This window comes from Pristis pectinata, chromosome 7 (assembly GCF_009764475.1).
Source record: "Pristis pectinata isolate sPriPec2 chromosome 7, sPriPec2.1.pri, whole genome shotgun sequence".
Taxonomy (NCBI): domain Eukaryota; kingdom Metazoa; phylum Chordata; class Chondrichthyes; order Rhinopristiformes; family Pristidae; genus Pristis; species Pristis pectinata.
This window is the reverse complement of record NC_067411.1, coordinates 79,645,831-79,661,973: the sequence shown is the minus strand read 5'-3', so window position 1 is coordinate 79,661,973 and position 16,143 is coordinate 79,645,831. Positions and strand designations below refer to the sequence as shown.

The 16,143-nt window shown below is 37.8% G+C and overlaps 1 protein-coding gene across 2 annotated transcripts in view; it reads left to right on the top strand.

Moving 5' to 3' along the window:
* Positions 1-15,725, top strand: part of mfsd3 (major facilitator superfamily domain containing 3) — a 57,581-nt gene extending 41,856 nt beyond the window's left edge. For both annotated transcript variants that reach the window (XM_052020366.1, XM_052020367.1), the window contains exon 6: positions 13,743-15,725. In XM_052020366.1, the coding sequence (XP_051876326.1) occupies positions 13,743-13,931 (189 nt within the window). In that variant the 3' untranslated portion in view covers positions 13,932-15,725. The remainder of the gene's footprint in view (positions 1-13,742) is intronic.
* The last annotated feature ends 418 nt before the right edge of the window (positions 15,726-16,143 follow it).

Below are 16,143 nucleotides of genomic sequence, written 5' to 3'. Positions count from 1 at the left end.
TGCTGGAATAGGTAGCGAAACCTTCATCGGAACCTCAGGACCATTACTTAACTCCATTTCTGGCCTCCTAAACATGCTCAAAATCCTTTGCCCTATTGTTAGCAGCTTTCCATTTGTTTTCTAGAGCTTAACTTCATGGAATTGCCTCCCTGAACCTCTCCACTTCTTGTTCAGTCTTTGAGATGCTACTTAAAGCTAACTTCTTTGGAAAAAGTTGTCTGCTCTTCCAGACAGCCAGTGTGAGCTTATTGGGCCAGATGGCTTCCTTTCATACTGTAATGATTTTATTATTTACTGTATCATTCTCTAACTGAATGTCTGATTACATTTGTGTGAAGCAGTGTTGAATTAGTCTAATAATGGAAAGGTTTGTTCAGCTATGCTCAAATATAGAAGACATTTCAGGAATGAATGAGCCATTGAACAATTGCACAAAGTAGGTTCAGATGTATTTTGGGATGTGGCAACTCTTAACAAATAACATGAGATTGATCCCTCTTATCGATGTAAGCCTTGTTATAGTTCAGATGCATTCAGCCTAGGCTACTCAAAGAAATGGTTCGCCATCTTGTAGGAAACAAAATGTTTATTGTGACTCACCTGCTCAAATATCCTCTAGAATTTGGATTAGGCAGAGGCCCATGTTACTATACTTAGAAAGAATGAAAGTGAGAATCGGGAAACTATAGGATCATTAATATAGAATCCAAATCTGGCTTCTAGGGAAAAAAAAGGTCTGGTCTCAACAGCTGAGTTGAATTTTGTTAGAAGACTAGTTAACAAAAGAATCATCAAAAGTAAAGCTAGTCGAGGGTGACTAGATGAGTTAAACTGATGGATTGAGACATAAGCTGTTGTATTTATAGTGAAGGATCAGTTCTAAATTATTGTCCCAAATTTCAGTGGTTAGAAAAGGCCTATTTACTTATCAGAGGGTGCACAGATTATTCTCCAGAACAGGACCCTGTCAGCATGCCACCTCATTTCAATTGAACCACGTCCTTCTGCTTGTCTTTCCTCCCTCTGTAAACAGGATGTCCCCAACCCAATTTCTCAGGCTTTCTTGAGTACATTCTGTCTTTAGGCCCTTTAAAGGCCTCAACAAATTCATGGCAGTGAAGGCCTGCCATATCCCTTTGGCACTTTCTAAAGAACCAAGGGTAAAATTATTGAACCCAGGGATTGATCATTTTCTATGTTGCAGTACACCCAGAGATGTTGGCACTATTTAATTTCTTTCTGCTAATTTGACCTTGGGAAGTCACGCAGGTTACCTGTACCCACAGTGTGCAGTATGGTCTCAGGTCTTGAGCAAGGTTAGACGAGCGATGCCCTTCATCACACACAACACTCGTAGAACTGGTTGGTGGGAGAAATGCTGCTATCTACTGAGTGTACTCAATCAACATTGACTTATTATAACTGTCTACAAAAGAAGAGATAAGATCATTTGATGGTTTCAAGTTTTAGTTTAATATTACACACTTTCTTCCCACCTTTTCCCTCCTTGCCATTTCTCTCTGATCCTATTTTGTTTCTTCTTTTCAATCTATTAACGTTAGAGAACAGGAAACAAAGGCTGCAACACACGTGTAGTAAAAACTCTATCAGACTGTCAATTTTCATTCTCTTTCTTGCATGACCCATACACAACCGCTGTTTAGTGAGGCTTTAGAGATATGACCTCTAATTTTTAAAAGCATTTGAGCAAATATTGCTAGAAGCTAATCAAAAAGTATTCCTCATCTTATCTGATTGAATGGTACCCATGTGTCCAGGGAAATAAGTTAACCGGCACATGTTCACACTGCATAATTCAAATTCAGTGCACGGTGTCACAGCTCTGGGTAAAAATACAAATCTAAACCCAAGCTTTTGTAAGAAGTTGAAGCCTTCAAGTCAAAACATTAATGAATGTATTAGTAAGGAGATTTGAATGAGAAGAGTGCCCTTCACCAGAGAGGCAATAAGAAAGCTCTTCCAATTATTGCAAGATGACCTGCAGCTAACTCAATACACTGCTGACTCCCTTGCTGTGAACCCAGTCAACTTATACAGGAGACAGTCATGTCAAACAGTCAGGAGCAAACTCCAGTGCCACCCAAGTTCCAATATGAGCATGTGTTCATTGGGTGGTGATTGCATTTTACAGGAGAACTAAGAAATCTGTGGCAGTTGCCATTGTAGTCTACAGGTGATAGGGCCACCACTTAAGGTGATTGTAGATTTGTCCAAGATGCAGACTGCTATAAATAGTACCCACATTGCATTGTGAGTTCCTACAAAAAAGCCCCTCAACTAGTATAACAGAAAAGGCTTCCATTAATTGAATGCACAGATTGTATTTGACAACTTGCAAAGGTTGCCATAGGTCAATGCAAAATACACTGGAAACTGTCAAAATATATTCATCATTTCAGATTCAAATTACCCCAAACTGCAAAGGGAAGAAACTGATTTTAACAAATGGTTCATTTTTCTTGCTTCATGTTTCCCTCCTCTCTCTTTATGTATTTCCTTAAAATGTATATCTAACCAAGATTTGGGACATTGCCCTATTATCACCTTATGGAGTTTGGTGTCAAATTTTATTGACAGTGCTGTGATCTTGATTCCCATAATAAAGATCCCAGTAAGAGTCTTAGATTGGGATTGTCCATTTCAGAAACCTTCCTTATGGAACAAATGTGCCCAAATTTCTCCTCTGCCTCAAACCCCCTCATCTCAAACCCCCCCCTCGCCTCCTCCCCCCCCTCGCCTCCTCCCCCCCCTCGCCTCCTCCCCCCCTCGCCGCCTCCTCCCCCCCCTCGCCGCCTCCTCCCCCCCCTCGCCGCCTCCTCCCCCCCCTCGCCGCCTCCTCCCCCCCCTCGCCGCCTCCTCCCCCCCCTCGCCGCCTCCTCCCCCCCCTCGCCGCCTCCTCCCCCCCCACGCCGCCTCCTCCCCCCCCTCGCCGCCTCCTCCTCCCCCCCACTCCCCACCTCCTCCCCCCCTCTCCCCTCCTCCTCCCCCCCCCTCCCCTCCTCCTCCCCCCCCTCTCTCCTCCCCGGCACTTTATAAAACCAAATTCTTTTATCCAGGCTTAAGATCATATGTCCCTAATTAGTTTGGTACCAAATTTTGTTGGATAGCTGCCCTGCAAGGTGTGTCTGGACATTTTTACCAGATTAGAGATTTTGCATAAAGTCAATTTTTGTAAATTATATGCTGTGTTGGTATGCGTCAGTGAGAGTTGGGAAGTAAAGTGAGCATAAAAATATTTTGTTGCAATTAGCATCAGAAATAGATTTATTTCAGTTGTCTTTAAACACTTAGTCCTTATGAATGATAAGAAGTTGATGTAGTAGACCATGAGTTAAGGAATTAGTTTGTTTCAAATGTTAGCTCTCTTGGAAAAAATAAAACTCATAGAAAAAGTCATTTTATAATTTTTTCAAACTATTTACCTGTGTGGGAAATTCAAAAATTCTTTTGAGAAAATTGACCACAGGTGGTTTTAAAAATACTTGAGCACAATAATTCTGTGTATGTTAAATGCATTCATGCAAAATTGCATTCTGCTGCGTACTTTTCAGTAAGAAGCAAGCATATTGTTATATTACTTAGAATCCCAGCCTTATGAAATTGAGAATTTTCCTTTTCACAAATTGTTTTTCAATTAATGATGTGCATTGTTCTCACATAATCCCTTCTTGCTCTGTTGCCAGTTTATTCTGGAAGTGTGAGCTTTTGCATCATGTGACATATTCATCAGTGAGACCCCAATGGATTTGGATTGTTAGAGAAATTGCAATAAATGATTGTACATAAAATATTGGTTATTAGTGGAGAAAGAAATATTTGTTCCCAAAACATCTTGTCTTGTAGTGTCTTCGCTTCTTTGGCAATCCCTCAGGATCAAGGATAGCTTACTTCCGCACTTGTTTTGAGGTTTCTGAGATGTTTGATGAGGCAAATGCAGGAATTGCAATTCTTGCACAGATGGGGCAGGAGGTACCTGGCAGGGCGGGTGGGTGGGTGGGTAATGCAGTCCTGTGCTATTTACATGGAGCTCTGTATATGCCTGGAGCATGGACTTTCCTACTTTGAGCGTTCATGCATCAGGAATTCCCAGGAGCCAGTGGGAATGTTGTATTTTTGCAAGGAGTTTTTGAGCACAATCTTGAATCTTTTCCTCTGTCACCTGGTAATCCCTTCCCATAAGTTGCAAATTCTTGTTGAAAGCAATCACCTCTATTTTTACTGAAGTAACCTGCTGTGGAATTGTGAATTTAAGGTAGGATTTCCCCTCTACTCCCCCTCCTTTATCCTTCATGTATGTAAAGGACATGGACATGTACTCATTGCATTACTATGTACTCCTACTGCTTTGTGCCTTAATTGAAACCTTATAAGGTAGTTTTTAGGAGGCAGATGTTATTTCAGGTATAAAAACAGAAAATGCTGGAAGCAGGTCAGGCAGCATCTGTGGAAAGAACAGTTAACAGTTCAGGTCAGGACCGTTTAAACTAGGAAAGAAAGTGTTCCAGGTCACTTTTCATTTTGTGGTGTTGCACATGATCACCTGATGCTCATGGCGAATGTTGTACTGCACTCATACAGTATATATCTTTATTGAATATGAAGCTATTCTTCCTTTTCACATTTATGCCACTATAAGATTGCAATATTTTAAATGTACACATCAGGATAAAAATTGTCAGTAATGAAAACTACCAAATTCCTCTGATTGATTAATGTCTGTGGTAAGATACCAATTTAAAACAGCAGACAGAGTACCAAAAATAATGTCTACTAGCATCTTTGTTATAAGTTTTCAATTAACTGTAAGGTTAAAGCAGCAGCAGTATCTAGTATACAAAGAGTACAGGTCTATGTCCTTTACACACATGAAGGATGAAGAAGAGGGAGCAGATGGAGAAATCCTCCCTTAAACCTACAACAATTCCACAGCAGGCTGCTTCTGTGAAAAAGACAATCACTACCAACAGGAACACCACTCATGGGAAGAGATTACCAGGTGGAAAGATTCAAGGTCATGCTCAAAACCTCCTTAAAATAAAGTAACATCTGATTCCTTGGGATCCCTGGCCCATGAGGTTTCAAAATGGAGATGGAGCATTCAAGATAGTATTGTGAAGCTGAAGTCCACATATCAGGAAATTTTATGTCATCTGTGTACTAGTGTCAGACAAATAATTGGAGAATATCTCAACATCCTATGATCTAATAAAGATGGTGTAATCAATTCACATGCAGGAGCTAACCTAATGTTTTTGGATGTTATTGAAGAAGTGGTGAGCACAAAAAGGCTCTTTAAAGTATTTTAGTAGTGAATAGGCAAAAGCAGTGACTGAACAAGTGAAATCAGGAGAGGCAAAGGCTGGAGAGACTGGAGAAAAGAAATGTTGGAGAAAGGTGGAATAGGCAATGATGTCAAAGGTGGCAGAGAAATAAGGGAAGATGAGCAGAATCCAGGAGACATGGTCATGGTTACAGAGGATATTGTTTGTAACTTTTGAATGTGCACTCATAATGTGTCAGACACTGTTATGTACATCTTATCTTCCTATCAAGAAATTGTTTTTCTTTGATCATGAAGTTTCCAGTATGTATGTTTGGCTAGATGTAATTTAAAATGCACATAGTGATCTCTGATCCAGTATTGCCGGTATTAGAGTCATAGAGGATGGAAACAGGCCCTTTGGCCCAACTGGCCCATGCTGACCAAGATTCCATTCTAAGCTATTTCCATTTGCGCGTGTTTGGCCCATATCCCTCTAAACCTTCCTTATCCATGTATCTGTCCAAGTATGTTGCTTGAAAATTAAAACTAATGTTCAAATATGTCATAACGGAAACATGGGACAGTTAAGGGGTTAAAAATGATTACAGTGACATTCAGTAACTATATTATTTTCTAATCACTACTCAGATGCTTTTTGAGGTTGTGATCATTGATAGATGCAAATATTAGCAGTTCGCAAGAAAGTAAAATGTACAACATATTGAAATGAAGAGATATTGTGATTTTGGTGTGGATACATGCTGGCCATGACACCACAATATCTGTGTGTTTGAATGTGGAAATATTATTACTCATTATCTCATGTTCTAGTAGAGAAGATGAGCTGCTCAGCAGCAGGACAATTACTGGAAGGAATCTGGTCAATAGATTAATGTGATATCATTATGTTATAAGTAATCCAATCTCACAGATTAGTTTACAGTTAAGATGACTTTTTCTTCTTCAACTTTGATTCTCTAACATGTGGGTTTAATTTTACCTAGCTGAGTTGCAGTATGTACAGCAACACACTTCATTTTGTCATGTAAGTTAATGATTGTGGCAGAATTACTGCACATTAATGGAAATAATTTTTAGCTCACCAATTCTGCATCAGTGGCTATTAGGATTTAATAATGCATGTTTTTAATCAAGATATTGCTACATAGATGCTAATTGTAAAGGGTATTTCTGAAAACCAAATATCTGGTAATGATGCCCATTGATCACATAATAATCCTGTCATTGCAACAGGATTAAATAATGTATATGTTTTTTAAGAAAAAAGGTAGTAATGTGCTTCAAACCATTTGGCACCAAATATAGCTAATATCATTTCTTTGGATATGTGATTGATTGCTAAAGATTTGATGTACTCTTATAAAATACCACTCTGTGAGGTAAATTTTAAACTACAGATGTAAAAGAATTCAGAATGGCTAAGGACTGCAGAACTGACGGGAAAGTCTAGTGCGCATGGTTCTCAGACTCTAGCAACAATTCATTTATATTAATGTTCACTGTCAGGAGAAGACTCAGAAAAGTTTAGGATACATATTAATAGTAGAAAGCAACAAAGCTATCTTCTCCCTCTCAAACAAGTATCAAAAGTCATTACATTAATAGTTGGATCTGTTATCAACTGAAGTGGTGGAGAATGGGAATATTATTCCCTGACTACATTATAGCACTTCAAAAAGCCATTGACACTTCAGATGTGGTATTATGGAAGAGCAAACACTCATTTTAGTTTACAGATTCTATTGAAGTGCCATAATATGGTGCTTGTTTGAGCAAAGTTTCATTTTAACAAAGTATTTCTATTCTTGAGGATTAATGTGTGAAGGAAAAATTGGATCAAGAAATTTAGCTTAATCTTTCAGCTCATGGTATTGAGCTATTGATATAGAAACCAAAGGGTTTTCGTTGGATATTCTTCACTGAACCAGAAACAGATAACATCATCTTAGCATTAAAGGATATTTAGAGGTTTCAGTCTGTTCAGCTATGGTCAGTGTTATGTATAACATGAAGCAGTGATTTGTCATACTGACATTTTCATTTAAAAATCCACATTCACTAATGTAACTAAAAATACTAATTAGATTGTAGCATATCTCTATTATATAAGAGTATAAGTAGTCTTAATAGATTGCAGCTAATATTGCAGGGCTATGCTTTGAAATTCAATGGGAATTTTGCTTACATCAGAAATGTTCCTTTTTAAAGTCAACTACTGTTGCAGTAAATTGATGCTTATCAGTTTACTTGGCTTACAGACTTCTGCTAAAAAATAATGTGACATTTTTGTTAATCGTGATTAATTCATTAAGGAAATAAGTTTTTAAAGCTGGAAAGGGATTAAAAAAATACTTGTGATTAACAGCAGGAGAGGGTGGCCAGAGCTCACTGTTGATCAATCTCCCTTTCCCTCCCTCAGTTTCAGCCCTCTGCACATCCTTCTTCAATTCTCCCCCAATATCCAACCACTATCTGCATCCAATTACCTCTGAAATGACAAAATTGCTACTTAAGCTGTAAAACTGATGAGAAACTTGATTTTGCAGTTGTATTCAATTATATTGACATTCAGTCACATTGATCTGATAAAAGGAAACAACTGGCCTATCCAATGAAAAATTGTTAAGACATAATTTGGATTAAATGGATGTCAACAGGGATAAAATCAGTTTATTTGTTTAAAATTATGATTTAGCACTAGCATAGCCACTTTATTACAAACAATGCTGATTATTACTGAAAAATGGAGCATTATTGCATTATAGGATGTGGATGCTGTATCAAGAGGAATGGGAAAGCCAATGGGCAGCTTTTAGAAAAGCACTCCAGTAAAATGAACCGTTTTATAGGTGGGGCTGATGAAAAACTGAGGTTATGAATCTGGCATTGGCAATACTGCTGTGGAATCTGCTTAACCAGTAAAATAGTTGTAAATAAAAAAAAATTTGTATGTACAAATTTGGGAATTCCAAAATTAAACTGAAAATATCTTCTAATTAATGTTTTTCTCCTGTTCCTTAGTCATTCTCAGCTCTCTCTCTGCAAATGTAGGTCAATAATTGCCTTTAAATGAAATGAAAGTTATTAATAACTTTAATTCATGCTTTAGAAAAACAGTTAAGTTAATTCTAGTGTTTCATCGTACAAAGGCTAAATCCATCATTGTATTGAGAAATAAGAACATATTTTCTTTAAAGGATTCATGGTTCTAATAATGGAAAGCACAGCTGGTTGGTCAGTCATTTGTGCTTTACTGAAAAAATTGTCTAAACTTCATCTTGCAGCTTGCTTCTGGCAAGTTGTCAACAGATAGTTTCTTGCCAGCCATAAAATTTCTGTCGATGCCTCAGATAAAAGTTGTCAGATTTTAATATATAAAAAAAATCTGCAGTTGTGTATCACGTTTCATGTTCTCAGTTTGACCAAAGCCGTTTGCAGCTAATTAATAATTTTTAATGTGCCGCTATGTAAAATTAGCTGCCAATCTGTGCAGCAAGATCCCACAACTTGCTATTGTTAAAGAGAAAATGGTTAGTTAGACAAAGAATTTAAAGTGCAGAGAAATTTAACAGATCATCTGATGCCGCTTACACTGTAGCATTCAATAGTGCACTGAAGTGTCACCTTATCTTTTATGTTCCTGAATTGGGGCCTAAAATCATGGTCTATCACAAAAAGCTGCAAATGCTGCAACTGTGCCAAGTTATACCATGAAGCTGGGTGATGCACAAAATACTTCACAAGAATAAAGATGTTAATGCTGCTACTCCAACAGATTGTCGAATGATCTGGAGCAGTTTTAGAAACTTGCGTGTCTTTGTTGCACCATGATGAAATTTAGTCAGAAAATCACCACTGATGCATTGTAATTAGAATTGCATATTTATTGAGAACGAATATAGAAAATGCTGATTCTTAGGTTCTGACTGCACTATCTAAAATATTTTGGGCCATTGTGCTTGGAAAATACCATCCATAAGACTTTATCAATGCTAAGGTTTCAAGTAAATGTTTAATTAAGGCATATAGTCTTCAGTTAAATTTAGTAATAGTCTTGTGATTATGGAATTTTAAAAAATTATTACTTTTTTTAGAAGTTCATTTTGGTTATGACTTCTTTAGGTATGTGGAAGGAAGCTGTTACTGAAAGAATCAGGAAATTAATTTCAGCAATTCAGTTTATGTGCTTAGCTTATTCTTCTTCAAGTAGAATTTCTAGGAGTTTTTTTTAATGTGTTATCTGTCTGCAGACTTGCATAGATAACCACGTCCTTCTTGAATTGGCCAAACTTGATCCACAATGTTAGCTACAAACTTGTACAGATAACTATGTCCTTCTTGAATTGCCCGATTTTGATTGATGGTGCTACCACCAAATGTGTTGGTTGAGAGGCTGGTAGTAACTGGTGATGAGGTATAAAGGGCTTTTTTTTAAATTGAAGCTATGAAAGATAAGGGCAGTACAGGCAAAGAAATGATTATTAACCCTTTTTAGTGGCCCTTGGATGGTGGTAGTTGGTTAAGGGACTTTCCTTTGAAACAAAATGCTCCTTGTAATTAAGGTATTCTTTATGTGTGACCTTGGCGAGCTTGACTGAAGGAATCATCAACAAACCAGTCCTGTTCTTGACTAACATTTGCACATGTAAAGTTTACAGGTAGAGCTATGGGATAATTATCAGGAGCAGGAATATTATGGTATTATTTTTCTGCAGTAATAAGCCAGTAATACCCCAGCAACTCCCTGCTGAGATCTGCTAACTCAGAATAGGTCTCAGATACAATTGTAGACTTATCTATTATATAGAACTGTATTCTGTACTGGGCAATGCTTCTAACAATGTAAGGATCAGAAAATGAATGTCAGAATCTCTAATAGAAGAAAAAAATACATGTCACAACAAAAGGCTATTTAGTTCCACCTTGCTGCTCTTAACAGTGCATAGCTTATATGATTATGGCAAGTTTTAAACATTTTAAATGACTTACATTATACATTACTTTCTACCAATCAAATTACTTTTGAAGTGCAATTACTGTTGTTATGCAGGAAAAGCAAGGCTATGGATCAATAACTACAGGCAGATATCAGAAAGATAATTCTAGCCAAGATACCTGAAGAAACATTACAGGAGGTCCAAGTCTAATTTTGAGAATTGAGTTAATGGCAATTATATCATAAGGCATTACCACTAGGTGGAGATAAATATATACAATGTGTATTTAATTCATAAGTGAACAATTGTTTTGTTCAGAAATCTTAGCTTCCTATTAATTAATGATTTTCTCATATTTCTGCTCTAGTTTTATTAAAAGAAGATTATTGGAACAAATCATTTAAATTCCAGATATACAAACGTAGAACATTACAGCACAGTACAGGCCCTTCAGCCCACAATGTTGTGCCGACATTTTATCCTGCTCTAAGATCTATCTAACCCTTCCCTCCCACATAGCCCTCCACTTCTCTATCATTCATGTGACTATCTAAGAGTCTCCTAAATGTCCCTAATGCATCTGCCCCCACAACCTCTGCTGGCAGTGCATTCCACGCACCCACCACTGTGTTTAAAAAAAAAATTACCCCTGACATCCCCCTTGTATCTTCCTCCAATCACTTTAAAATTATGCCCCCTCGTGTTAGCCATTGTCGCCCTGGGAAAAAGTCTCTGACTGTCCACTCTATCTATGCCTCTTATCATCTTGTAGACCTCTATTAAGTCACCTCTCATCCTTCTCCTCTCCAAAGAGAAGCCCTAGCTCACTCAACCTGTCCTCATAAGACATGCTTTCCAATTTAGGCAGCATCCTGGTAAATTTCCTCTGCACCCTCTCTGAAGCTTCCACATCCTTCCTATAATGAGGCAACCAGAACTGAACCCAATACTCCAAGTGTGGTCTAGTCTTATAGAGCTGCAACATCACCTCGTGGCTATTAAACTCAATACCCTGACTAATGAAGGACAATACACCATATGCCTTCTTAACAACCCTATCAACCTGTGCAGCATCCTTGAGGGATCTATGGGCGTGGACCCCAAGATCCCTCTGTTCCTCCACACTGCTAAGAGTCCTGCCATTAACCTTGTATTCTGCATTCAAATTCGATCTCCCAAAGTGTATCACTTCTCACTTTTCCGGGTTAAACTCCATTTGCCACTTCTTAGCCCAGGTCTGCATTCTATCAATATCCTGCTGTAATCTACAACAACCTTCTACACTATCCACAACACTACCAACCTTTATATCCTCAGCAAACTTACTAACCCACCCTTCCACATCCTCATCCAAGTCATTTATAAAAATCAGAAAGAGCAGGGGTCCCAGAACAGATCCCTGCGGAACACCACTGCTCACTGACCTCCAGGCAGAATATGTTCCATCTACCACCACCCTCTGTCTTCTATGAGTGAGCCAATTCTGAATGCACACAGCCAGGTTTTCCTGGATCCCATATCTCCTGACTTTCTGAATGAGCCTTCCATGAGGAACCTTATCAAATGCCTTACTAAAATCCATGTACACCACATCCACTGCTCTACCTTCATCAATGTGCTTTGTCACATCCTCAAAGAATTCAATCAGGCTCGTGAGGCACAACCTGCCCCTCACAAAACCATGCTGACTGTTCCTAATCAGCCTATCCTTCTCCAAATGCCCATGAATCCTGTCTCTAAGCACTGGCATAAACCTATGATTTCTTAAAATAATATTTCATTACCGTTAACTAAGTCTGATTTTAGATAGCCAATCACTGAAAGGTGCTTTTCACTTCAATGTTAGATTGACCTTAAGGCTTTATGGAATCTTGTGATCACATGATTGATTTCCTGATTTATATTCTGTGCTCTTCATCATCTTTTTATTTGTTATATTCTGAAAACATCAGCTATTGATAGATATAGAGACTTGCATGAAGCAATGTTGGCACAAAGAGCCCAAGGTTCTGCTTGGGCACCAGGTACTTCTCTGGCACAGCTGCTTGATGTGAACCTCAAAATGAGGGGATCCTATCTCCACAAGAATTCCTCCTACAGATGAGAACACATTCCTCTCTGGGAGGAGACGTCTACAAGGATTCCCAAGCTCCCCAGAAAAATCCATCCAGTATGCCTGGTCTGCTGAGTTCCTCCAGTACCATAGTGTTTTTAATCTAGATTCCAGCATCTGCAGTCCTTTGTTTCTCCATCCAGCATACCCTTTTAAAACCTTTAAGATGTCAGAATCATGGGGGCTTGAGAAAGGTCCTCACAACTTCTGTTGAAAATCAGCTGAGGCCAAGGGGGTTGATCACCTAGAAAAAAGATACCCTGAAATGATTTTAAGACCTGGATTATAGGCAATATTAATTATTGCCTAGTGGGGTACTTACAACAGGGGGACTCATTCATGTTTGGTGCTTTTTCAGCTAAATTCAAATTGACATGCTTTTATTCATTCATTTATTTGCAGGGAATGTTGGAGACCTCATCAAGGCCATGTATAGCCCATCCCTAATTACCTTACAAATGTGAAGCGCTACAGTGAAAGTGAAAAGTCACATCCACTAGATTATTAGTAAATTGCACAGATTGAGGTGGCTGTTTCAATTTTAAAATCCTCCGTAACACTTCAGCACCACATATGCCTGGAACACTTTATAACTCCCAGTGCTCAATGTTGCAAATAATGGGGAGTCCATTGGATGAGATGTTTCTCATCATTACTACTTAGCAATTATCCCACTGACATTTGGGGCTGTGTCCTTATTCCTTTCCAATTGTTTTCTCAGAAAATCCCATAAATGGTGGAACCAACTTCGGATCTGACAAGGGGATCCCTGGCAGGATATGACGTGCTGCAACTTTCCCATTAGTTAGGCAACTGATTTGTAAATTGGGCAGAAGCTAGGGAAATATGTTATAGAGGATAAAGATGCTAAAAGCTCTGTTATTTGATCATCGCACTTTTGCTATCGTACCTCTATCTCTGCACTTTTGCTGCTGTTCTTCTATCCCTACACTTCTACTGGTGTATCTTTATCCCTGCACTTTTGCTGCTGTACTTTTATCACAGCTGTGGAACTGAAGAGAAAGTGATGGCACAGATCAGAAAATAAACTGGCCCTTGAACATAATCCTTTCAAACAATGATTGGTTCTCCACACTGATCACTAAGAATTGGTGGCATAGACTGTTTTGTGGTGATTCTGTACAGCTTGTGTCCGAGTTGGAGTTAATCAACAAAAGGTAGTAATGATACCGAAAGATACATTAGCAAAAAAATTGACAATGGGGAATAGGTGACAAACCAAGATGGATGCCAGATGAAAGATTTTTAATAGATTGTTTTCTTGGGATTGTAAAACTATTGTTCATGCTTGTTAGACTATACAGATTATTTATGTGGCAGATGAAGAATTGTTAATATTTACCACTTATCTTGTTCTCTTTTGCAGGCAACCCATTACACATTTCTGGCAAGTTTTGAAGTCTTGGGGAAACTCACTTTCAGCACCATAGCTGGTATACTTGTGGATAGGATTGGTTTTCCTTCTAGTTTTTGCATCTTTCTGTTGCTGTCATGTTTAGCCTTACTCCATGTTCTGAACCCGACTGATATACTATCCAAGCAACATGAACAGTAATGTATGTGTGGTTTACAATATCATGGAAACTTGCGAGCTCTACGAATTGTCCCCCAGAGCAAATTTAACGTGGCCTTGTGGAAAACACATCAATTATAAAATCAGTGGGGAAAATTCTAACCACCTGGCAGCAGTGAGAACAAAGTGGGTGGCAGATAAAATATCTGTGCAAAAGCTCCCACTCAATTTCATTTTTTCTGTAATCTTAATCAGATCCCCTTTATTTGAGGAACTGAGGGTCTCATTCATTTATGCAAGGCAGGCACTCAGTGACATTTAAGGTAAAGACATGCACGAAACCAAGTCTGAAACTTTTCTTAACTGAACTGGTTTAACTTCTGGTTCACAGAGTCACCTCTTTCTGTCTAGTTCCCCACCCCACATTTTAGTGCAAAGCGGGATAATGCAATTCGATGTCCAACTGATGACATCAGACAAATCTGATGCCTTTTCTGTTCCCACCCCAACCCCACTCATTCAGTAAGTCCTCCAGTAAACATCTCCCACCACCTTCACCCTTGGTGACAAATAGTAGTCTCACAGTTTAGAGATGTAATAATTAAAAAATAAGTTTGAAAAGCTATCAATTAAGCAATCTTAACTTTCTAACAACATACATTTTAAGTTGAGCCAAGTGTAAACTTGTAATATTATTCTCTACTAGGCTATGTTGCACAGAATATCTGGAAAGCATTTCATTTTCCTGGGTTAAATCTTCCAATTGATCACTAGTATCCAAAGTAAAATGTTTCAATATTTATTTTATGTAATGAAACAAAGGCTTGTTTGTCCATGTTATGTGCTCTTTCATGGAAGGGAGGTGGGTTGTTCATCAGTACTTTGTGGGTTAAAGTGCCTTGCTCTGGTTAAATTAAGAAACAAACCTGGTTGTAAAATCTTTCTAGAATTGAATATCTGCCAGAGCTCATTACCATTAAGTGTAAAGTGTCCAGTAACACATTGGCTACCACCAAGAAACCACTGTCCAGGAATCAGGCCAATCGAGAAAATATAAACATGCAGGAAGATGTTTAAAGATATAATAAAATATCTTGCATAAGTATGACTGGAAGTTGATAAATTAATACCTGACTTCTTTATTGTCTATCTAAACTTGAATTTTGACTATAAATGAAGGTAAATCTGTGCATACATTTTTTAAAATGCCATTTTAAAGATAATAACATCACATGCCTTTTTCATTTTAACCTGTTGTTTCACTAAATAGTTGAATACCAAGATTTTGGCAAATGATGTTTAAATTAACAAAATACATTAAACTACATCCTATATACTACAGTTGGTGGTTGTGGGTGGAAGAGGAGGAGGATGAATGTGGAGTAAATGACTGAAATGTATTGGTCCTAAATTTAGTAAGAGGATAAGTAAAAGTTGACCTTGTATTCTGACTGAAATGTACCTCCATGTTAAAAATAAAGTTAATTAACATTATATTAAGTTATTATTCACATACAGCTGGAACTAGCCAAATAATTGCTGCTATGCACCATTCTGATTTGTATATTAACTGGTTTCATGTAATGTGAGGGTGTACAGATTGTGATTTTAAAAAAAACAAATCACACGTATGTGTTACACTAAAATTTTATCACACTAATTATTCATTTGCATTTGTTATCTATGCAATGGTTCATTTTCAAAGCTTCATTTCACATAATGTATGTTGATTGTTAGGTTATCACCCTGCTTTTGTATTTCCCTGTTGAGTTTTACAATTTTTCTTCTAAACAAGATGTTATCAAATTATAAATGATTAAAAAAAATTCTTCCTTATCCTGGAAGCAAATTGTGTATTCATTAATTCTCTGAATGTCCTCTGTGTAGTCTCTGGATATCAATGTTCTCTCATCTATACAAACAGAATTTCCCTGTAATCAACCTCAGATAATTTCTCAATAAATTCACAGTAATAATATAACTGATTGATAATGAGTTGATATTATTACATGTCAAGTGTGTGGAATTCACTGACAGCTACTCCAGCCATCAGGAAGCCTGGAAAAATTTAAAAAAACCACTCTTACATAAAGCTGAAACTCTATTGAGGACATTAAAATTAATACCAGAAAGTGATTTCAGGCAGAAATGTAATCGCTAAGGTTCAGATGACATTATCAACTGGAGTATTGCATTAGAAAGTACATCACAACATCCATAAACAATTAGAACATTGATTTATTGCTCAATCAAT